This window comes from Nyctereutes procyonoides, unplaced genomic scaffold (assembly GCF_905146905.1).
Source record: "Nyctereutes procyonoides isolate TBG_1078 unplaced genomic scaffold, NYPRO_anot_genome, whole genome shotgun sequence".
Taxonomy (NCBI): domain Eukaryota; kingdom Metazoa; phylum Chordata; class Mammalia; order Carnivora; family Canidae; genus Nyctereutes; species Nyctereutes procyonoides.
This window is the reverse complement of record NW_026575132.1, coordinates 13,410,220-13,435,835: the sequence shown is the minus strand read 5'-3', so window position 1 is coordinate 13,435,835 and position 25,616 is coordinate 13,410,220. Positions and strand designations below refer to the sequence as shown.

The following is a 25,616-nucleotide window of genomic DNA, read 5'->3' as shown; positions in this document are numbered from 1 at the left end:
ACCCTTTCTCCCACTCTCTCAACACTTCCACTATTTCGTTTACTCTGCTACAGTGGTCCTCAAAACACTTGCCATGCTTTACTTGCTATGTGATTATTACTGCTTTGTTTATGGCCTCTTTCCCTCCTCAAGAATATGGGCTCCATGAAAGGGGCCACTGGTCTTTCACATTTCCCTCTTATCACGAATACCTCACACATCACAGGTGCCCAATACTAAATAAATGAAAATAAATCAAGAACAACATCCACCATGCTCAGGACATCCTTGAAAATAAGATGTTGAGTTTCAGTGCAAGTTGGTGACTAATTTTCAATTAATTCCACCCTTCCTGCATTATATTTGACAGTGTTGCATGCACTATGCAGTTTTTCCTCCCACTTCTGTGCCAGAACAGTTTAACCTTTTATTTAAGTGTCTCTGGTCCAAAAAACATTAAAATTGGGCAGCTCTAATAAATACTACTACATAATGACTCGCTCCAGTTCTCTGCAGTAATTAGTACTCTGGTGATGAAACGTGCCTCTAAGGTTCAAAATTTTATAATGTTTTGACAGTTGGAATCTTACCAAGCATGAAATGAACCAATAAAAAATTCTTTTTCGTTATCATTCTCCAAGTATTAGAAAAAATATATGTATTCTCAACATATAATAGTACTACTCTAAGAAAAAAAAAATAGTGACCTCCTTCAGATTCAAAGGCAAAGGCTCAACATAGCATTCAAATGAAGAGAAATGTAAAATCTGGTAACTAAAAGCCAAAAGTGACTTTAACAAGCAAGTGTATTTCAATCACCTTGATTAGCAAAGCAAGATAATATGCATTAAAATCTTCATGCCAGTCAAAAATCTCAAATACCGTATTTCCTTTTCCCTCTTTATTTGATGATCGTGGAATCTTTAATCATCTCAAATCACTCCTTATAAGAATGCTTTTACATGAATATAGTTGTCCCCTCAATGTCCTTGCATCCCAAAGTAAATCAGCATAGCCCTGACGGTATTTCATAGTCTGGGCAAAGATTTCATATATATCAGTGGAGGTCATGTGTTTTACCTGAAGTTACTAAAGCTACAACTTTGAAGACAATTTTTACATAAACTGAGAAGTCAAAAGCTTTAAAGATTTCAAGCATCTCTACAAATCCAAATATATTCTCAAAGATATCTGCAGTATTTTATGCAAAATTTTAAAATGCTCATATCATGAGAAGCTCCAGAGATGGATAGCAGTGATGGTTGTACAATATGAACATACCGAGTGCCAATGGACTATACACTTAGACATGATTAAAATGGTGAATTTTGCTATGCTTTACCACAATAAAAACAAAATTCCTTCATGAGCTATCTCTTTTGCTTGAACGTTAATTTCCTTATATTCTATTCTGAAACATTTACACTTTCTCTGAAGGAATTTTGCTATTCATTTCCTAAATGTATGCTCTGATATGTTGAAACAGGTTCCAATGAACTTTTCTGATCTTTGGCACTCATTCTCTAACTCCCTTGAATTTTTAAGGAGCCAAGAAAGATGAAGAAATTCCTAGAAATGTGCCTTATTTTATGGCATCAAATTTACCACCCCATAAAATATGAACTGTCTTTATAAATTATGCAGTAACACAGGATAAGCTAGGTGGTATGCAGTCATGAGCACTCTCAGTCTGTGGTGGGATAGGAGGCAGAATCAGAGAAGAGTACCTCAGTAAGTGATATTGTAACCATACCCCTCTAAAATGAAATGCCATGCTCTGAAATTGGTTATTTTTTAATGATTAAGCTAACGAGTTCTGAACTTTTAACCTATATGGATTTCATAATTACACAGCTTGAAATCCTCATCAGAAAATCTGTCTGCTTCTGAAATTCAAATCATTTTATAATCTTGAATAATGCATGGCAACTCTACAGAAATTAAAACATTTCACAGAAGAAATTCACAACCTATTTTTTTTTTTTTTACAGAGCATAAAGCAACAGAAATGAGTGTTGCTTCCCTTAGTCACCCCTGCTCCTTGCTCCACACGCACACCCAGGTCTTCAACAAGAGGCAATTTATTGTTTTTTTTATATCAACTACAAAATGGGTATGGGTTCATGGCACAAACCTTTTAATACATGAGCCAGTACAGAGACCATTCAGTAGAGTTCCAAAAAAACACCGTAAGCATGGAAAAACAAACTCTACCTAAGCATGGTGGTTAAGAACTCTGGCTTTTTTGGTCAGAGTTTGAATTCCTGGCTCAGCCACAACCCTGGCTCTACGACAGCGAGCAAACCACGTAATTCCATTCTGTCAACATTAGTTTCTTCATCTCTAAATGGGGACAATAGATCTACCTCACTGCATCTTGAAAATTCTATCAGAGAATGTAAGTAATCCCTTTACCAGTGTGCCTCACACTTGGTAAACTCTCAATCAAGTAAAATTCCAATTAGAATCATAAATACTGCTCTAATTATAGTCATACAATTCTATAATAACAAATTCCATGTTTACAAAGGCTTCCATAGTAGAAGGCATTAGCAAAAATGTTTCTTTTCCACTGGTAAAAAATAAATGTATTGTGTGGTATTAATAAAATGCTACACAATAGGTAAACCCACAACAGTCAACATAAATTTTAAAAACATAAGACTTAAGATCTTTTAAAGTTAGACTTGCCTTTAAACTCTTCATATATGTATTTCGAAGCAGAAATGTTTTTAAAGTAAGTAACAGCTAACAATTTACCATTAATCTCTTGCAAAACAAATGGAAATTTCTTTTCTAAACATGAGAACAGAGATCAGAGCCAAAATATAACTGCCTGGATAAGCAACCAGCTCAATAAGCTCCATTACCATGATCATTTACTACAGTTTTCTAGACAGGAATTCTATGCTGTACCTAAAGTGCTGAAAGTCATTATCTGAAATATCCTAAGATTTTTTTATACTGAAAATACATCTTGCTTTTAAAATTTGCCTTTAGTAACTAGAGTAATTATTGACCAGAATTATACCAAAAACTTCAAAGAGCAAGAAAGAGGCTAAATATGCCCAAAGAAGGATAGAATACTACTGCCAACATTAAAAAATCACCTTTTGTGAGTTACCACCTCACACTTGTCAGAATAGCTAAAATTAACAACTCAGGAAACAATAGATATTGGCAAGGATGTGGAGAAAGGGGAACCCTTTTGCACTGCTGATGGGAATGCAAACTGCCACTCTGGAAACAGTATGGAGGTTCCTCAGTTCCTCAAAATGTTAAAAATAGAGTTCCTCTATGACCCATAAATTTCACCACTAGGTATTTATCCAAAGGATACAAAAATGCTGATTGGAAGGGGCACATATACCTCAACATTTATAGCAGCACTATCAACAATAGCCAAATTATGGAAAGAACCTAACGTCCATTGACAGATCAATGTGTACATACACACACATACATACACACACAGTGGGATATTATTCACCCATCAGAAAGAATGAAATCCTGCCATTTGCAAAGACATGGATGGAACTAGAGGGTATTATGCTGAGCAAAATAAGTCAGAGAAAAACAGATATCATATGATTTCATTTATATGTGGAATTTATGAAACAAAACAGATGAACATAGGGAAGGGAAAAAATTAAGCAAAAACAGAGAGGGAGGCAAACCGTAAGAGACTCTTAACTATGGAGAACAAAACTGAGGGTTACTAGAGGGGAGGTGGGTGGGGGGGATGCACTAAATGGGTGATAGGCATTACAGAGGGCCATTGTTGGGATGAGCACTGGGTGTTATATGCAACTGATGAATCACTAAATTCTACTCCTGAAACCAGTACTACATTCTATGTTAAATTAAAAAAAAAAAAAACACATTTTTCAAAGAATAAAAGTAAAGCAAAATGAAATGTCAAGGAAAAGCATGTAACAGTATCAATTTTGTATGAAATGGTATATATGCTATATTTATGTTTGAATATATCTATGAAAGAAATTTATATACCCAGTTTCTAATAATGATTACTTCTGTTCGATGTGAATCCAGATAATTTTGGTGTTCTTTATATTTTACTGTATTTTAAATTTTAAGATTTAAGAGGTATTAACATTTTTAGTAGTGACAGTTTTAAGTAGTTTTAAACCAAAGGAAAAATCCTACAAAGATGCTTCTTGTTCAGCACTCCTGTCCCACCCACCTTGTATTCTTAAAATACCGTGTGTTTTGATACTATCTTTGGGTCACTCAAATGCAGCAACAAAGTCACACATAAAAATTGTCCAGCCTTACACAAATTCCCAAAACAAAGCATTCAGACTATACTTTAAACACTGTAACCAAGACACTGGCATTGTCCCAAAGTAAATGATGGGGAGTACAAAGTGGATGCCAGGTTTTATGCATGCTTGCAGCTCCAGATCTAATGGACAGTGAAAGTAGATATTTTAAAACAATGATTTGGCTGAAGTATTAATCAACTAGATGTCATAATAAAAGATTATGTGTCAAAAATTCAATCCAGAGCTACATTCCTCTCCTTATATGGAGATACTATCAATTTTTTAAACCTATGTTATTTATTTCATATAAAGTGTGTTGCTGTCAAAATAGTGCTCAGAGTATTCCCGCCATAATTATTTTCAATGTATAAAAAGCCAATTTTAAAGTAAAATAGTAACTAAAATTTTAAAATTTCTAAATCCCAAAATTATGTTGACTTTTGTTGACATTCGGCCATCAGATACTACAGTTGAATAAAAAACATTTTTCCATTTAATAGGAAAATATTTCGTTTTGGAAAAATCTAAGCAGTATGTTGAATTAAATTACCAGAAAAGAGACTTCCATAGTATTCATTTCAATAAATCTGATATTTATTTTCAGCTTCTGACTTCCAAAGAACAGCAAGATTTAAACACAGTACTTTAGCATATTTGGTGTTCTACTTTTATTTGAATATTCATTTAAAATATCAACGTAGCAAGACATACACAAGTTCTCAATATAAGTTTTCTTGAAACATGCCAATTCAATAAGTTTTCTTTGTATGTGTATATACACAAAGGATACTAAAGTTTAAAATTAAAACTTGGCCAACCAGAAGTGGCATTCCATATTTTAATGCATTATATATGAGCACAAGATTCATCTCAGATTGAAGTATCTGTCAAATGCAAAATATTTCATATTATGTTCAATCACTGCAGTTAAATACTTAACTTCCTTAAATAGAATTTTCCATTTGGGAAAGAGATATCTAAATAGTTTGAGTGTTTATGCCTTTGACATTAGGTTTCCCTAAGGAAATGTCAACATTTTTATCGTTTTTCTATCACTTTCTTATTCATATTATTCTTTGTTGCTTGTTTTATTTTGGTGTTTATCATTACACATCTTTTTTTTCCAGTCATCAGCACACTGAGTCTGTGAATTATTTTTCTAACCAGTCATATTCATGCCCCCAACCCCAACGCTTCTCACTTAACCTCCAAACTTCCTAAATAAACCAAAATATCCCCTGTAGTTTGAGGAGAGAGGGCAAGTTCTCTAGCAAACTCAAAGAACTGATTTTAGCTGCCATGTAGCTAACCATTTTTTTCAGAAAAAAAATGTCACAATGTAAAGAACCACAGTCTTTGTATTAGTTAGGTATGAATTGCATAGGTTTTATCACAAAAATGTTCTTAATATCCATGCTGTGAGTACTCCCTCCGCCTTGGTGATAGAAAAAAAAAAAATCCCCATTCTGCCCCAGCGATTGACCCAGGGCCACCTGGGGGTCTCTGGGTTGACCTGGCTACACCAAGAAAACCCAGACACCTCTGTGTAACTTGGATATAGCCTAGGAGAACAACTATGTGACAGGTCAACAGCTCTAGTTCTTTCTAGAGGACTGGGGAAGATTCTGAAAATTAGCAAAACCTAAGTCCTTAGGGGAAACTGGAGTATCAAGCATAGAATTATTTCATGGCATTGGAGAACTTTAAAAGATTACTATACTTTGCTCTAAGTTGTTAAACTACCTGAGTTTTTTGTTTAGTTTTGAATTTTTTTTTTGCTTTAAACAGTTTCCAGATTATAAATAAGATTGCATCTAGTGAAAGAGAAATCCCAATATTTCAAGATCAGCAGTGAATAGTTCTTCCATGTTATTAAAATAAAAATTAAGAAGACTAGATTAAGAAAGTACCCTTGGGAAAAACAGCCTTTGTGTTCCCCTGTGAGACACACATCAACTTAACTACTTTAAGTATCCAAAAAAGCCAAAAACAGAACACATTCTGATCCCCCAGTCCCTAGAATATTGGCTGTAAATACATAATTTTTTAAAGAATGAGTGAAATAGCAAGCACTTATGTTTAACAGTTTAATTGCATGAATTGCTTCCTTCTAGGAAAAACAAAGTCATCAATAATGGATAATAAAGAATTTAAAATAGAAAAATTTAATTCTCACCAAATGGAAACATTCCACATTCATCTTGTTTATTAAATCAAAGTCATGCAAACCAATCAAATGAAATACACGTTTTAACCTAAAGTGGTTTAAATCGTTTAACAACAATTCAAAAACTTCTAAGAAAATAGATACATAACTTGGCAGAACCATCAACAAAATTCAGAAAATCTTTCAAATTAAAGACGTTGGAAAAAACTAAAAGAATATAGATGCCCTAATCATGAGGGAATAATAAAGAGGAGTGGAAAATGAAGCCCACAGTCCTACAACACTGGGTAAGAATTGGAAACTTTAACTGTGAGCCACAGAAAGGGGCAACTAAGCAGGCCTAAAGATAAGGTAATGCATCGCTCCTGTGATTGGAAGTCCGGAGTTCGCATGGGACTCAGCACAGACTAAATCCCCTGCCTTAGGTATCCTGTCCCAGAGACTCCCTGGGGTCTGGCTCTCCTCATGGCTTCACCTACCACATGCTGGAAGTTGGATGGTTGTCCTAAGGCTCTAAAAGTCAGAGGGAACTTCTCCCACAAGACCAAAGAAAGAGCTTTCCCAGCTGGCTTCAGCTAACTGCTCTTTGAGCATCGTTAGCACAAACTAAATCACATGACCATTCTCAAAGTAATCACAGTTCCAGGGAGCTGGATCACAGCTGAAAGACCACCCAGACTCATCCTTGCAGGTGGGTGGTAATACAAGATCAAATCATACAGGCTGCATGTTGAAGGGAATTACCTGAACAAATGTGGAGCTCTCCTAGGAAAGCAAAACTGAAGAATCGATGCTGGGTAAGCAAATAATAATATATCTGCACAATACACAGGCCAACCCTGTGTTTCTAGATTGAAATGCATGCCTAAGAAGCTCATAGTTGGCCTACTGTGAGTCAGATCACACTCCAAACCTAAAAGAGCAGTTCCAGGCAAACGTCTGCTCAGCTCTTGCTTACGTTCTCTCAATGACTGAAAGTCTGTGTTTCACACAGCAGCATATGCTTCACTGAAGGGCTATTCATTATATTGAACTATTTTGTGCTTCCTTCCTTAAAAGGAACTTCTTAAAAGGGCCAACTTCTTGGGATATAACGGATGAGTTTATTCATTCTTTTCTATGATCCCTCAAATACATGAGGACAGTTAGCAGGTTCCCTTGCACCCTTTACTCAAGATCAGTCTTCACATTACGTGTTTCCATTTTTAAATAATTACCCAAAAGCTTTGTAAGATTTCCATCTATAGGTGAGCTACTTAGATCACCACATTATGCCATCATATTAGGTTCTTTTTTGAACTGATACACAGCAGCTACACTAAGCTAATAGTCTAGAAAATCAAGTTCCAGCCCTGGTATCAAGAACTAGAAGATTCTTTAACTTTCTCTTTATATAAATAAAACTGCATATTTCAGATTATTGGGCTATTAGAATCACCTCACATCATTACTTTGCAGTATTTCTGGTCTGCTTATGGTTAAATATTGTGTAAATACGTGTTTCACTTATAACATACTTTTATTGAGACTAATAAAGTTATTATACATGAACAAGCACTTTTGCTATTATACTACTCTTAAAGTCTGCACAAAGTCTTTTTTATTGTTAAGGAAATGTCATTTGATCCTTCAAAATTGATTCATAACATCAGAAGAAGGGAAGCTAAAAAGAGAACTTAAAAACTTAAAGCAGTAAATATACAGTTCAGTAATCCTGCCAAAATTCTCTAAGTGAAGTTTCCATATTTATGATGGGGAAGTACACTTTATTTTTAACAGAAAATTATAGACTTACAGGACTTTAAAAAGCTACAATTTTTAAAAGCCAAATTTAAGGAAATGCTTATTTACTAAAAATGTTATCTATAAATGCAAGGCATCTATACATGTAAAGGAATTCGTACCTCAATAGAAGTGTTACAAACATTAATTTGATTCCAAGAGCAGCTCCACAGAAGTTCATCTGATTCACAATGTAGCTAATTAAGAATATAAAGTGAGTTTGAGCTCCTGGAAATGCAAGAACCTGCCCAGTATAAGATTGACCAAGAGAGTAGCACAGGGCTAGTCTCATCAAATTGTTGAATAGCTCAGTCTCTTGTTGAAATAAAGCAGCTAAATAGTTGCCTAAGCTTGTCAGTACTGAGACATATCCCTACTGTTTTGTTTTGTTTCTCCCTAACCATGGAGTTTCAGGTATTCAGGTGCTTTTCTTTCCATAACGTTTTATCTGATTTTTTAAGATCTCTCCTAAGGCTCTTCAAAGCACACGGTTCCCTTTCATTTTAAGAAGCCTACTGCCAATCATTAAAACAAGAACCAACTAGTAACTAGATACACAGACATGGGAATAGATTCCAGAATCTTGGAAAGCTCTGGGAAACTGTCTTTGTACTATAGTTTATTCCTTCCTTGCTTGTCTGTATGTAGAAGGTCTGATATCTTTTCTTCCTAGCCTTTAATTCCCAGGGATAAATTTAATCCCTCAGTAACATGCCTCTTCCTACAACCCTCATGGCTGCCCTCTTTCCTGGTTAAAGATTTAAAGATGTCCCTTTTCTCTTGGACACCTCACTAGATACAAAGAGAAGACTGTTTTTTCCACATACTCAGCCTCTTTTTCCTTCCAACGTCTCTCACATCCCTCCCCGCCTGGCTCAGCGTCCTCCTCCATAGCAAGTCCCTCCTGGACCACAGGAAAATGTTTGCTCCGACTCCTCAGGACCACTGTTGCAAGAGTTAAGAGCAAAGGGCTCTGTTTGTTTGGCACATCACAGTTCAGACTGTTACCATATACTTAATTTCATTTGATCCTCCTATGAACCCAGTGACGTCAGTGAGACAGGGTATCTGACTTTACAAATGAGAAAAATGGAGGTTGAGCGAGGTTAGAATAGTAAGAAAAACCTGGATTCAAGCTGCCAAAGCCCAATGCTCTGGCACCTAACACTCTATAGTATTCCTTCAGTGAAGCCGGTTCTAGCTAGATGGTACGGGGAATGCAATCTGATTGAATTGATATACACTTAGGCAATGACGCTGTGACACCCAATTAGCACCAAGAGGCATTTGCATTTTTCAAAGGAGATATTTTATAACTGAAGTAGCTTTCTATTTGGTGTAATTTCAGGTATTTTAATGAAATTGCCATTTGTAAGTTGTATAAGTCAAAAATAGATGTATTTAAAAAACAATAATGGTCCCATACCTCTTGGGCATAGATAGCTTCAAAAGAAGCTAATGAGAGAGAGAACACTGGTAGAACTGGGTCCAATAACATATGGCTAAAGGCATGCTGTAATGGTAAAAACGTTCATTGATTCTTTTTTTTAGAATTACATTTTTTGCTCTAAGTGAAGCATTATTGTAATCTCAAGTTTTAGTGTCTTTTTCCCTCCAAACTTGAAATTTTACACATATAACAAACATTTTCTTCTGTTTATTCTTCACTGTACTCAAATGCCTACCTAAGTTAACAGCACCACCAAACTTGAAAATCTTTTTTCACCCAACCTCTGGTGAAACCTTCACATCACAGCTGTGAACAACAAACAAGCACACTGAGGACAAGTATACACACAGTCTGCACACCCAGATCCGCACACAGTATGTCTCTTTCTCACCTATGCACACGCATACCCTATAGTGACCAAAAACTGCAGAAGAGACCAGGAGAAGAAATTTGACACAAGTTACTACTTCCCAACGCCACTTGTTTTTGCCACAGTAAGGTCACAGAGGCATGAATTCCAGAGTGCTCCTTTGAGGTTGAAATGTGCCCACAAACTGCCTCTTAATGAAATATTCCAAAGAGGCAACATAATTTGGTGGAAGGAAATAAAGGACAATCAGAAATCTTTAAGTTCCAGCTCTCTAACTAAAATCAAATTTGTTTATTAAATACTAAGCCACAGGTAACACCTCAGTTGTTACAAATTATTTTAAACGGCTATCTCAGCGGGCACCTGGGTGGCTCATGTGGTTAAGTGTCTGCCTTTGGCTCAGGTCGTGATCCTGAGGTTTTGGGATCTAGCCCCGTGTTGGGCTCCCTCCTCAGAGGGGAGTCTGCTTCTCCCTCTCCCTCTGCCCCTCTCCCTGCTTGTGCTCTCTTGTTCAATCTCTCTCTCTCTTTCTCTCTCTCTCTCTCAAATAAATAAAATCTTTAAAAAAGTAAAAATAAAATGCTATCTCAGTCACAAAGGAGCATACAAGACATTTGGGGAGACAAAATTAAGGCTTACGTTAGACCATAAAATACTTTTTTTTTGTATTGTTTTGTTTTGGGTTTTAAGTATTTACTATTTTATTATTTCATTTTAGTAAGTTCTACAACCCATGTGGGGCTTGAAGTCACAACCCCAAGATCAAGAATCACAGGTTCTACTGACTAAGCCAGCAAGGTGCCCAATACCATAAAATCCTTAAGAATTCTAAGATGGCAATTAATACATGTAACTAAGCAATAGTATGTATTTTTAAAGAGACTGCCAAATTATTTCTCTAAAATTACAGAGCACAGAGAATTTACTTAGGGTTGGGATGCTCTGAAAACACTGACTAGGAAAAAAATAAGCTGATCTAGATCTTGAAAGATTGATAAGAAATGAGCAGCAGAAATATATTCTTTACCTGTTTATAATACTTTATAATTTCCTTTTAATTTTTACATACAACCTCTCAACCTTCCCAAGGACACTTCAGAGTAAGAGATCATTTATAACTCTCATTTACCTAGAAAAAAAGTATAAGTTGGTAATGGCTTACTAAAGACTTAAAAACATGCACACATTAACATACATTCATTCATTAATTCATTCATTAATTAATTCATTTATTCCGCTATTCCACTCCACAGCTATCTGAACAGCTATAAAGTGCCACCCGCTGGCAGGGGCAGTGGGAAAAGAGTAGTGAATATAACAAAGACTCCCTCCTCTCCTCAGGGAGCTTACATTTTATAACATAGACAGTTGACCCCTGAACCATGGAAGCAGTCTAAAATCCATGTGTTACTTTGACTCCCCTCAAACTTACTACTACTAGCCTACTGTTGACCAAACGCCTTACCAACAACACAGTTGGTTAACACATATTCGGTACATTATATACACTATATTCTTACAAAAAAGTAAGCTAGAGAAATGTTTAAGAAAAACATTTTCTTAAAAATGTTTTTAAGAAAATCACAAGGAAGAGAAAACATACTTACAGTCACTATACTGTATTTATCCAAAAAAAATCTACGGACAAGTGGATCCATGTCATTCAAGGGTCACTTACAGAATAAATCTTCAATAAGGTAGGAAGTAGGGACAAGGACACACTAGACAAGTGAAACAAAGAAAGCTCTGAAGGTAGAAAGTACATGGTACATAAGAGAATAGTCAGGATAGCAGCTTCATTACTGTTGAGGTTTGAGAAAGATGGTTTGGGGACATTCTGAAGATGCTGAATATAATGTTTGGTTGTGAATTTTGGGCTGGATTCAGTATATAATGAAAGTAATGGTAGGATTTAACCAGCACTACATTAATAATAGTAGTATATTATAGTGTAGGGATAGAGTTTTGTTTTTAAGATTTATTTCAGAGAGCAAGAGACAGAGCATAGCAGGGGAGGGAGAGGGAGGAGGAGAAGCAGGATCCCCACTGGCCAGGGAGTCCATTTTGGGGACCCTGGGAACATGACTTGAGCCAAAGGCAGATGTTTAACCAACTGAGCTACCCAGAAACTCCCAGAAATCGTTTATTATACACAACATAGTAGTATATTAATTATAATAGCACCTAACACTCATTGATGACTTACTACAGGACAGGACTCTCCTAAATACTTTATATGTATTAACTTGTAAAATTAGTACACTTTGCAGCTCCAATTTCCCAAGAGGAAACTAAGGACAAAGAGATTAAGTAACTTGCCCAAAGCCACACCGATAGCAGAGCCAAGAAATGAAGTGACTCTGCCTGTCAAGAATCCAAGTTCTTAGCCAGTCTGCTTAGAAATCATTGCACAGAATAGGGGAGACAAGGGGGAGGCTAAAGGCAAGACCACCAGTTCCTTATCAAGTAAATAACCCTGCCTGAGATTTTATGGATTTAAATTTGGTAGCTGTGGGAACGCAGAGAGAGGAGCAGACACACGAGATGGGTTAAAAAAAAAAAAAAGAATAAATTGGATTTACTAACTAAGTTTTTTAAATGATGGCACGTTCAAACCAAGAAGACTAGAAGATATTCCTACCAATAGAAATCAGGAAGCCAAATGGAGGAAGCCAATTTGGAGGGAGGGAAATGGAGTGGTTTTAAAACACACCAGATGTTACCAGCATTCTAGGGAGGAAATGCAGAAACGGACTCAGGAAAGATATTAGCTGGAAATATGGAGCCCTTTATGCCTCCCAGTTCAGATATTTTTTGCAAGAGAATGGGTTTAGGCCACATGACTGCTGAGGTCTCTTCTGATTCTATGACTCTGTAATTTTGTAATTCAATAAGCATAGAATATCTATCCTTAGAAAGTTTGAGATGGAATTTCTTGGCCAAGGTAGTCTTTAGGGGCTTTTGCTTTAGCTTCTGAAACATTCTGCAAACTTCCTCTAAAATATGGTTTCAAAACTTCAGCACCCATGAACTAAAGAAAAACTTTAGAAGGAAAAAAACCCCAACACACTATATTCTGATTGTTTTAAAAAAAAAAAACATCAAGGGCTTAAAATAGGTGTTTCCCTTTGAAATGGGAGGCTCACTGACAAAATGACTCAAAATGAGGTAATTAATGCAGGACCTATCTTTTTTCTTTTTTTCTTTAAGGATTCTAACCTAATTAGGCATCCCCTACCTAAAGAAAACCACAATAAACTGCATAAATTGTCCAAGTACATACTGAGGAAGGTACATACTTCATCACAACTGGCCATTCACCCTTCCAGCTGTAAACAGGAATATGAAAAGAAGCTTAAATGAAAGGGAGTTTTATAAATGCAACGATTTTGGTTCAAGCCTTCTTGAGAAGGTAAATATTGGTGTGGTTGAGATCCATGAAGAAATAATCACCACTGGTTGAAATATACAGTCTGGTTTTACTCTCCACAAGGTAGTCTGAGCTGTACTAAAAATACAGTAAAATTGAGAATGAAACAGAGCCCATCACCATCACTTTGACGGAGCATCTCCCATAAGCTGCTCTCCAGGTAGCTGTGGATTCCACTAGGGGGCAACAGAGCGTGCTCGGAGAGCGACCTGGGCATAAGGACAGAGTCTGGTTTTAGGTCACTAGTTCAGTGTGCAAAACAGTCTCCATGTCAAAGCCACACTGGATCCCTGAATGCTGCTTCTATTACCAAGCACTTTGTTCTGAGAAAAGGATTCCTGTTTTAAAGTTAAAGTTAGTCATACTGGCATTTTGATTTCTCAATAATACACAAATCCAAATGTTTTGTCATAATAGAAATGCCATAAAGTGGCATTTATCTTCCCATAAAACTATTTATCTTCCCATTTATCTTCCCATAAAACTATTACACAATTTAATGACTTCCAAATTTTACCAAAAAAAATTAATAACATTTAAAAACAGAATGTACTCTAGCCTTTGATATTTTAATACTTAAATTTAGAACATTTAGCGGTTAAATCAAAATGCACAGGTAAAACATACACTAATGACACTATCACAATATTTAACAGCTAACATTTGAGCATTTACTATAGACCATACTATACTTAAAAAGTAATAGTTTTCAGACACTAATCCAGTAAAGACTAAGATCATATCCATTTTACAAATGGGCCAGTTAACACTAATAGAGATGAAATTTACCCAAGGACACATAGCTAATAAAGGATGAAACTGAAATGAAACTTTAATATTTGAGTACCAGATATCACAAGTGATCCCGGAGGCTAACTCACCATCACTAGATTCCAAGAGATCTGAGCATTTCTCCAAAATTAGCCCCTATGATAGTAAAAATTTAGTCAAAGATGGAAACATTCTTTCATTGCACTTTACCACAAAATAAAATTTTACTTTTATATATGTACTTTTGGTAAAACCATGGCAGTAATTCAATTTACATAATAAGTTATACACTGCTGTATTTCAGTATTATATTGCAATTGCCTTCTACAAACAAGAAATAATAGCAAGGAAAACAATCATTTAAGAAGTTCAATACTCAGGTTCTCACACTCAAAAAAATGTCAGTCAATGCTAACCTTTGCAGTGGTTTTGTTAAATGTTAATCCTTAGACTTCTTAGAGTCATTACATATTACAATGAGAAACTGATAAGTGAGCTCTTACATAGCTCCGATGTGAACCTGAAATTATTTCTACACAAGCAACAGCATGACAGTCCTAAAGAGCGAGGACTCACCCAATGAATGGAGATTCAATTTGTGATGTACTTTGGAAAGAACGTACGGTGTGATCAGCTAATCTGAAACATAAGCCATGTTCCTTGTCCTACAAAATCTTAAAGCCCAACTTGTCAAAACATCACCATTTTAGAAGTTTAAAAATAGGATAAGAAACATGGTATTAATGTCCCATTGATGTTATAACAAGTTACTATAAACATGAATCTTCAAGCAACACAAATTTATCTTCTAATTCTAGAGGTTAAAAAGTCTGAAATAGGTCTCATTGGGCTTACGTCAAGAAGTCAGCAGGGCTGTACTCCCTATGGAAGCTCTATAGGAGAACCCATTCCTTTTCTTTTCCGGCTTCTAGAAGTTGCCTGCATTCTTTTGCTTTTTTTTTTTTTTAAGATTTTATAATTTTTTTTAAGATTTATTTTTTATTTATTTATGACAGAAACACACAGAGCGGGGGGGGGGGGGCAGAGACACAGGCAGAGGGAGAAGCAGGCTCCATGCCAGGAGCCCGAGGCAGGACTCGATCCCGGGACTCCAGGATCACGCCCTGGGCCAAAGGCAGGCGCGAAACCGCTGAGCCACCCAGGGATCCCCAAGATTTTATTATTTTTAAGTAATCTCTACAACCCAACATGGGGCTTGACTTAGAACTCTAAGATCAAGAGTCACAGGCTCTACTGACTGAGCCAGTCTGGTGCCCCTGGCTTCATTTTTAAACTCAACATTGGACATTCAACTCTTTTCACATTGTATCATACCACTCTCCTCTCCATTTTAAGGACCCTTGTATTACACTTGGCCCATCCAAATAATCCAGAATAATCTTCCCCATGTTAACATCTTTAATCACATTTGCAAAGACCCTTTTTCCTATGTAACATACATCTCACTGGTTCTGGGCATTAGGATTAGAGATCTTTAGAGGCTATTACTCTGCCTACTGCAGACAGCACAGCATATAATTTGTGCACGTTCGGCAATCCCTCTGAAAATTACTAAAATACAGAATATATTTTCCTACAAAACAGCATATATTTGTTAGATAAGTGTAGTCTACAAAGTCCTCAAAGGAGTAATCTAGGACATAGAGAAAGGGATGAAAGGGACAGCAACACAGGGAAAACACCTTTACAATAAATTAGGTACAGGCTTCAGGCAAAGAGAGTGAAATTTATATAGCTGTGATACCCTGATTCAAAGTAACTTTGTCATACTCTATAGTTCTATTACCAACCTTTCCTTAACAATAGTGCGAGCTATGTAAAAACAGATTCATGCTTACTTGCAAGTCATGCGTTCTCACAATTAGTAATCATAGATACAAACACCAACACGCTGCTTGGCACATTGTAGAAGAACAAAGGAATCTGGAAATTTAAGTTCTAGTCTGATTCTGCCACTTACAACCTGTGGGATCTTCAGCAAGTCACTATTTCTGGGGCTATTCTCAGAAATCAAAAATAGGGATAATAAGTAGCTCCTGCCTGCAGGGTTGCTCTAAAGTAAAATAGAATATATAATTGCCAAGGACGTTCTGGGCCACTGTTACTGCTCCATAAAATGTTAAGTAGTTGCTATTGGATGAACTATGTTGGGAGCCTTGGGCAGCCAGAGAAAAGGCATCAGCATAAAGCTGTAAATTTTTTGGTATTCATCCCAAAGAACTTGAATCAAACAGATACATAAAACTGGAGAATTTTTAAGAGTGATTGTTGCAACTGGATAATTAAATCCTGCTATAACATTTTACACAAATGTTAGTTATTGTAAGATGCAAAATTCCAAAGCTACTCCAGTAATATTTTGACAAAATGTAGGATAGAAATAGTGTAACATGGTAAGAAAATTCAGCTCCCCTGTGAAGGGGCTCTACTGGGAAAGCAAGGCAAAACAGAACAATAAACATCCCAAAGAGGCACCAATATAACCACACACAGTGTTGGCCCAAGGAATGATGGAGCTAAGACCAAAGGCAAACCACTTCTGGTACCAGAAGTTTTGAAGGCCCTTTATTTAGAAAACTGTGTGATTGTAAGGAAAATACCACACGATCTCTAATTTCAGTCTTTGCAGAAGTGTACTGGATGGTTCTTCCTTACACTGGAAAATGGCGTCAGTCTGCACTGCTTTCTCATTCTAAATTTCCAATTCTGCTTCCTCCTTTCCAGCTAAGTCATCAAAGGCTCCTAATTGCCATTTCCACCTGTAGTGAGAGGCTTTCCTAGGGAGTTGAGGTAAGTGGGCACTGGCCAAGGCTTAGGTACATCCATCCATGCTTCTTTCGGCTTGAATGCTATATTCTAAATGCAAGAGATTATAAGATAGCCAATTTGAAAATAGGTGAATTGAAATTTTATCTAAGCTTGACATTGTCTCAAAGGATCTTGGGTGAATTTGATGTATCACTAAATATTTAGAAGTAGCACTTTTTTTTATTTATTTATTCATGAGAGACACACACAGAGAGAGGCAAAGACACAAGCAGAGGGAGAAGCAGGCTCCATGCAGGGAGCCTGATGTGGGACTCGATCCTGGGTCTCCAGGATCATGCCCTGGGCTGAAGGCTGGTGCTAAACCACTGAGCCACCCAGGGACCCCCAAACTTCTAATCACTTCTTAAACTTAGAAATAAGTAAGGTAAAACAGTCTGCCAGAACCTTCTTTCCACAGTAGATACATAAACTATCAGAAAATCTTAATATTGTAGAGACAATATCAAGAAAAACAAAAGTGATGCTCTCTTTTTTCACCTACCTTATTTTTAAAAGGGGGGGAATGGGAGCACATACTTTTTTCCAGCAATATCCAAAGTGTACATTCTTGTCTGTTCCGTAGTACAATACCAATTAGGCTCCATGTACTTCACATGAAAGTGCATTAAGGGGGTGGGTTGACCTGCACCCAAACAGCTCTAATCCTTTGCTAGGGTTTTAACTGTCTACCTCATATTTTTACCTGATTCAGTAGCAGTGAAGTCCCTTTAAAACCGAGATTACATATAATAAAAGCTGTTTCTGTGTCTAGTAAATGGATTATAGTTAAAAGGGCACTCCCAGGATGGTTAAAAAATTCTCTAAACAGAAGAGCTCTGTAGGACAAATGATTTCCCTACGCACTGTTCATGGAAACATCCTTCCTGTGATTAGGCCTTGGATAAGGCTGAGGTGAGACATTTTCTTCTGGCCCTGCCTAACTTTTTGGTGTTTAGTTTTAATACACTGGGCATCAGTGAAATCTTAGAAGGGAAGACCTTCTTCATTAACAAATAGACCAAATGCCAAACTATTAAAAAATGAGAAGATGGCTATAGAAAAGCAGAAAGTGAAACAGAAATCCAGAAGTGAAAGTCCTCCAGTAAAGTTACCAATGTAAATAATATGTGATTATTTACCAGGAGACCCAGCAATAAACAGGATGTCTGCATCAGAATTATGTAGAGCAGGAGTCAACTACAGAGAGTAAACCTTTCTTTTTCCCTCATTAATTTAGTAAGTGTTCTTTGAGAATCTACCAGATATTATTAATAAGAGGAAATAAAAATCTTCTGGTCCAAGTCATCTAGAACTTTCTTTTTCACTCATTAATTTAGTAAGTGTTCTTTGAGAATCTACCAGATATTATTAATAAGAGGAAATAAAAATCTTCTGGTCCAAGTCACCTAGAACTTACAATCTATTTAGGGAAATACGTCCCTTATGAAATGAGTAATGATAAAACAAAAGCAAATCAGCAAACCAGGGCTGAGTTCCAACAGAAAACAGGGAAAATAAATGGATGGAAGGTCTGCAAAGGCAAACGTAAATTTGAACAGTCCAAAAAAGATCTTACAGAAAAGGAAACATGTAAATTTTACCTGAGTTCAATAAATCACTTACTCATATTCTAATGCAGTTGGTTCACACACACATACACACACATGCACCTCCCTGAGAGTACAGAAAAGTGAAAAAGAGAAACATGTATACACAAATAAATTAGCCTAGTACAAACAGTGCTAAAGATGCACAGGAAAAGAAACTCTGAAGCAAGGATCCCTCAGGAATAGCCATAGTCCAATTCCAGAGGACACATGAACCATTGAGGAGAGGAGCCCAACACAGAAGCAGCAATAAAACAACATGTCTCAAAAGCAAAAATTCAGCGTATGGCCACTGAAATTTCCTCTCACACATTTTCCCAGTTTACCAACAGAAGAAAAATCTTATTAAAATAAGATATTTGCCATGGGATTATCCCCAAGTAGTTGGCAGACTGTGTTCTAACTTCTTGGAATATTCAATTTAGTGGGTTGTTCTTTGTTTGTTTTCATTTTTTTTTTTAACTTTAGCAATGAAAACAAAGACTATCATGAAAGACCCTTGTTTGCCCGCTACTTTGAAAAAGAAAAAGAAAAAACCTTCACCATAGTTCCTCAAAAGACTTTTCTCCCACTTGCATTCTATTTTGAAACACATTCAAATCACAGGCATGGAGTTGAATATTTAGCAAGGGCCAAGAATAAACCCCAGAGCCACCAATGGCAATGAGAACTCCAACAGCCTTGGAGCCTGACACTAATTTACTGAGACGCATCAGGAGCTCTTGGGAATGAAGTGTCTGCTAATTAGGCCACCATGAACAGATTCCTAAACCTTGACAAAGTTTTTCCAAACATCCGATGAAGTACATTGATTTATGGGCTGTTCAGGTAAAACCTGAACAGATGGTATCTTTTAATAATAATTGACACAGGAGTTTGTTAAGGATTTCAATCTCTAGGAAGCATACAGCTTCCTTTATTTGCAGAGGCAAACAAAGGGGAAGAGTATGAGTCACCTACCTTATCTTTGTCTTCCACGACATCTGCCAAAACATCATCTGGATCCAGGATCCCTCCATCTGTGTATTCTAAGTGATGAATCTTCACCCAGTAGCCAGGATCCTACGGCACAACAATCGACAACTATCATGACGCAAACTTTTTTAAAAATACATTTTAATTTAAAAACTAAGTGGAGGGATCCCTGGGTGGCGCAGCGGTTTGGTGCCTGCCTTTGGCCCAGGGCGCGATCCTGGAGACCCGGGATCGAATCCCACGTCGGGCTCCCGGTGCATGGAGCCTGCTTCTCCCTCTGCCTGTGTCTCTGCCTCTCTCTCTCTCTCTCTCTCTCTCTCTCTCTCTCTCTCTCTCTCCCTCTCTCTCTCTCTCTCTCTCATAAATAAATAAATAAATAAATTTAAAAACTAAGTGGACTCATTAAAGATATGTTCTAGTAATGAATGAAATGTGTGAACATCACAAATAAATTACCTCTATCTCAATAAAACCTTTCACATTTTTATCCTATTTCAGATAAATACTTAAAGATACTACTTCATCAATTATCCTGGAAGGTAAACTGCAATGCAAAGATAAAGTGCCACAGTTATTTGAAAAGCATATTCAAGAGATTTTTTGTAACTTCAAATCCCAACAATACTTGTGGGGGAAAACCGATCTTCTTGAGCGTACTCTTTGAAATGGGATTAGCAATTCAAACTGAGATTCCCAAAGCTGTAGGTGGAGGGGGGGGGGGTCAAAAGGCAGAAATCTTTGATGGCAATCGTTGTCACTTTAGAATCTATCAGTGGGATGGGGTAACCCCTGACCTCTTCATCTTTCTAAATCTCCACACTCCATGCATGTCCTCAACTCCAAGATTTCAGATGACTTATAGAGCAAGAGCTCCACACAGCATGGACTTGAACTGTGTTTGGAACTGAACGTGGAGTTCAGTGACCTGGAATAGGGATTTAGTAGATTTCCAAGTACTATTTTAAAAATCTGCTGAGGAATATAAGGCTTAAGGAAAACAATTATTTTCTCAATTTGATATGTCACTACATACTCTGATGTTAGAACTCAGAATTAAATGATGTAGCTCATTGTTACATATGTATTGCCTACTTCCAGTAAAGATATGAAGGTCAATCAGAATAATGAGACAAAAACATGAAACAATGAATGAAGAAAAATATTAGCAACTTTATCAGAATACCCAAGCTATCATCAATTTGGCTGACTCTTAGAAAGCTTCTCAAAGTGGGAACTTTTCTAGCTGCATATAAAGCACACAATAAAATGTGCACCAGTTTACAAGAAGAGAGGGAAATTCTTCTCAGAGAAAGTGCTAAGCCTTTACCATAAGAATCTTTATAAAGGATAAGAACTAACACAGCCCACAGAATTCAAGTGCAATTTTACAAAAACTAATAGAAATGATTGTCACGCAGGCTCTTCCTTACCCGTCCCCCAATAAAAGGCAAGGACCTATTATTAAAGTAATGCTTTTAAAACATCCATGCAAAGGGCTACTGAAATGTGGTCCAACTACATAGCTTTTCAGTAATCTGACTTGGTAAAGTCATAGGCTTAAAAAATCCAAAGAAATTCTCCTTAGCTAGGCCTCTGACATTTCAAAATTGTTTTCTATAGAGTATATGAAGAGCTATTCCATGTAAAATGAAAGAAATTTCTTTGCTTCTAATAATAGACTTACAGGTGGAAACACTAATGATCAGGAAACTTTAACTACCTGATTCTCTTGCCTAGAGAGATCACAAAGATATGAGCAGACACTGTATAACCAGGTAAAAAAAAGCACAGCACACCCATCAATCAGATTCTTTAATCACAGACCTTTACTAATTCAAGATGATTGTGCTATAAAAAGGTAAGCTAAGTACAAGAGACTAGATTCTAAATAAGGAGAATATTAGGGTAGACAAAGCACTATGTAACAGTCATTGGACCACACAGAAAAGAGACAACTCCCTGAGTAATCTTTGGGAATTCAGTCTTTTGGCTGTGGCCATGCCACAGGCAACGTATTATTTCCAAATATACCAAGGACTTCTAATTGAAATCTATAGGGTATTACATTTTCCTCGAAAAATTGCCTTCTTACAAACGGAGTTCAATTTAATTAATTTCTATTAACACCCATTGAGTTAGTTTTTGATATTCTACAGCACTAGAGATGAAATCTGGTGATTCTAACCATTGTTTGTAAAAGGTGATGTATTCTAAAGAGTTTGCTTTTTTATATATATATTCAATTACTTAAAAGCAGACATCTATTAAGTTGTCTGCTTTTTTCTCATGCTCAGTTTGTAAAACCAGATTTTATCATCTAAGACTGAGGTAAACAACTACCCCCCACACTGCTGCGGAAGTTAAAGTGTGCCTATTCTCCTGTCTCGAGGTAAGAACAGAGAGGAGCAAACCAAAGACTGATTTAAAAGAGGAAAACTCAGGAGGTAACAGGGGGCAGGATCTGATCAGTAACAAAGGGAGGAGCAGACAGGTGGCAGCACGATGGAGCTGGTAAGTCACTAAGCGTTCTGCTATCATACATACTTGCAGGATCTAAGACCTTCTGGAAAATAAGACCTGGGAGTTGGCACTACAACATTTATCTAATTGTCTAATTGTGATTCAAAGGAGTATAGAACTTAAAAGTCTTACAGAACTAAATCAAATAATAAACTTATTTTGAACGTTTTAGAATCATAAACTCAATCCAAAAAGAAATTTTAAGTGAAATACATGGTACCAGAATATAAACAGATGGTTTGCAATTCTAACATCACAGTCTCACATGGATAGTGCCATTTTGTACGCTCCAGAAAAGAGTAGACTAATAATGAGCACATATTCAACCCTAAACAAAAACAGACAAGCTATATCAAAGTAGTCTCAGTTAATATTTTACATGGCCAAGGGTGGTAAATCAACAAACATAGCACGTACCAACTGTGATCTTGTCCCTATGGTATTTTGGCCGTGGCGCTATAGATCACTATAAGAATATACATACAATATTAGCAGCCGACAGCCATTATAGGACCATAAATTTACTCTGACTCCTTTATGTATGTAAAAACTTCAACCATTACCTTGCAGTCAAGATTTTGCATTTAATTTACTTAGTTTTATTACCATCAGGAATAAAACTGATCAAACATGAAAAGATGTTCATATATGTGTTTTGTTTCACACAATTAGTCACTTGGAAAAGTTTACGTTTTTTTTTTTTTTTATTTAGGATCGTGACATTAATTTACCTTTCTTTTGTACAAATATCTGTAATATGTAAAACTTAAATTATTTTGAATATATCTCTAGTAAAGGTGTTATACAATATATCTTATGACTTACACTCCTAGTTTCTTAAAGTACTGAAAAATAACATATTGTTTCCTCTATTTCTGATAGTATCTTTTCACAAATTTTTAAATAACACACAGTTAACTTAAACACTACTGGAAATTTTATTTTTTTTTAAATTTTTTAAATTTTTATTTATTTATGAGAGAGAGAGAGAGAGAGAGAGAGAGAGAGAGAGAGGCAGAGACATAGGTAGAGGGAGAAGCAGGCTCCATGCACCGGGAGCCTGACGTGGGATTTGATCCCGGGTCTCCAGGATCGCGCCCTGGGCCAAAGGGAGGCACTAAACCGCTGCACCACCCAGGGTTCCCACTACTGGAATTTCAAACTTAAAAATAGCCACAGGGATAAATTGGAAAAGGGAACAAAAATGTAGGCATTATGGAAATAAGACAGTTTTACAGAGAACTTATAATGATCAATGTAGAAACTGTTCCAAAGAAGCATTGATGTTAGCAGCAATAAATGTCCTTCACTATGAGTAGATGACATGAAATTTGACCCTATTATCTTAGAAAATCTCCATTAGCCAGAGTTCCGAAGAACAATAATTTTCACCTGCAGTATTGGAAGAGGTAGCCTGGTAAGCCAGAGACTAAAGTGTTATTGACTACCAAGCACTGAGATTATGTCAATAATCAAAAGAAGGAAAATATGGATATTTCTAAGCAAAATGCTTCTTGTCCATAAAGAGAAAAAAAATAGCCTGCAAGGTCAGCTAAGCTCAAAAGTGAGGGAAGCACTACAAAAGAATAGCCAAGGTTGGAAGAGAGCTGTGTTTATCAGTGTTGGCCATTTACAGATATGCAACTGGCTTCTTGATGACTTTATGTTTTCATACAAATAATCCTAACTGATTTTGGTGGAATATATCCATAAAATGAGATTGGACCATTTTGATCATTGATCATCATGCAGATAACTTCAGGGGTTACTATAGGCCAAATGGTATAGATACTGTGATTTTTATATGATTAGCTTGTTTAACCTCAAAGAGCCTCATGAAATAGTTTTAAGTCCATTTTAAAGACAAGAAAAGAAAGGCATGGGTAGGTGAACTGACTTACCCAAAGTTAGATGCTTAATAAAATAGCAGAGCCAAGATGTTCTTTTTTAGCACAGAAAAAAAGTGTGTGTGTCTGTATTCTAAATTTTAAAAATTAACAAGAATCACAAGTACCTAAGAATAAGGCAGGGAATCAGATCCACCTCTGTTGCTACTAAGTATATTTATCCTGGCAAGTCCCCATTACTCTGGGCCTCAATTGCTTCATCAATAGTAAACATGGGAGGTTCCCTAGCCTTCTGCACAATGCAGCATATGCAAGTCCAAGTGTAGAGGACACAACAGGGCAATAATAGAAGGCCCAAAATCTTTCCCTAAGTGTGTCCAGTATTTTACAGGTGAAAGAAGCTCAGAATATAATTTCTCACAATCATGGAATTAAAGGTTGGAGAGGCAATGGAAAAATATCTTCCTGCCAAGAGCATACAGGAAACCTGGGGCATCAGAAATTACATAGAGGATTATGAAGTTTTCCATCCATGCACATTTTAACTACTTCTATCATAATCCTCTGTGGTTATTCTTCTGTCCACTCTGGACCAAAAGAGAATAAGATGCCCCAGATTTGCACCCTGAAAGGAGATAGTTATCAGAACTGGTCTAGAGACTGTTTGGGGCAAGAGTCTCTGAATAACCAACCACACACAGTGTAGGGAGAAAACAGTTCCTGAAAATGATGCCTGAGCAAAGCCTAGCAGAGCAGCACTGACCCCTGAAAGGATAGAATTAACCAGAAAAGGCAGTAATAAATACTGAGATATGAGCTGGTCCTGACTTAGACCACTCCTCCAACTTCCTGAAAAAGATTAACCAATGGAAATTTGAGAAAAGGGTATGATAGAAACATGAGTTGATGCCATTTAATCAAGTATGTTTATGAGGAACTCGAGAACTAGAATGGCACCAAGGGTTTTTAAATGCTGGGTTGAAAGTAATACCCAGTAAGTTAACAGAATTATAAGCCTCAATTTATGATGGTGAATCAGTCCATCTATAAATTTACTCCTAGCATAAAAACCTATGATCCTACCAAAAGAAACTTGAGATAGCCATACCAACATCAGATGAGGGAGACTAAGAAACATTACTAATGGTAAAGGGGAACATTTCATGATGACAAAAGGGTCAATCCAATGTTAAGAAAACAATCCTAAACCTATGTACCTGATAACATAATTTCAACATATATTGCCAAGATGGACAGATTTAAAAATAAGTAAGTGAATAAAGCAATCCACCTAACCATAGAGAACTAAGGGTTACTGGAGAGAAGATTGGGGGGAGGATGGGGTAATGAGTGATGGGTATTGAAGAGGGCATTTGTTGTGATGAGCAGTGGGTGTTGTATGTAAGTGATGAATCACTAAATTCTACATCTGGAACTAATATTACACTGCAGGTTAACTGAAATTTAAATAAAAACTTGAAAAAAGAAAAAAAATCAGTGAGACTTTTGATAGGAAACAAAAATATAAATCACCTGACCAACACAATTAATGAACTGACCTTATTTATATTCCATACATACATTATTCTGTACCCCCAAGATA

General features: G+C 36.5%; 1 protein-coding gene across 3 annotated transcripts in view; it reads right to left on the bottom strand.

Annotated features, from left to right (window-relative positions):
* The window catches only part of PARD3B (par-3 family cell polarity regulator beta), a 991,638-nt gene that overhangs the window by 829,569 nt on the left and 136,453 nt on the right, over nucleotides 1–25,616 (bottom strand). For all 3 annotated transcript variants that reach the window (XM_055345407.1, XM_055345409.1, XM_055345408.1), the window contains exon 2: nucleotides 19,632–19,733. In XM_055345407.1, coding sequence (XP_055201382.1) covers nucleotides 19,632–19,733 — 102 coding nt within the window. The remainder of the gene's footprint in view (nucleotides 1–19,631; nucleotides 19,734–25,616) is intronic.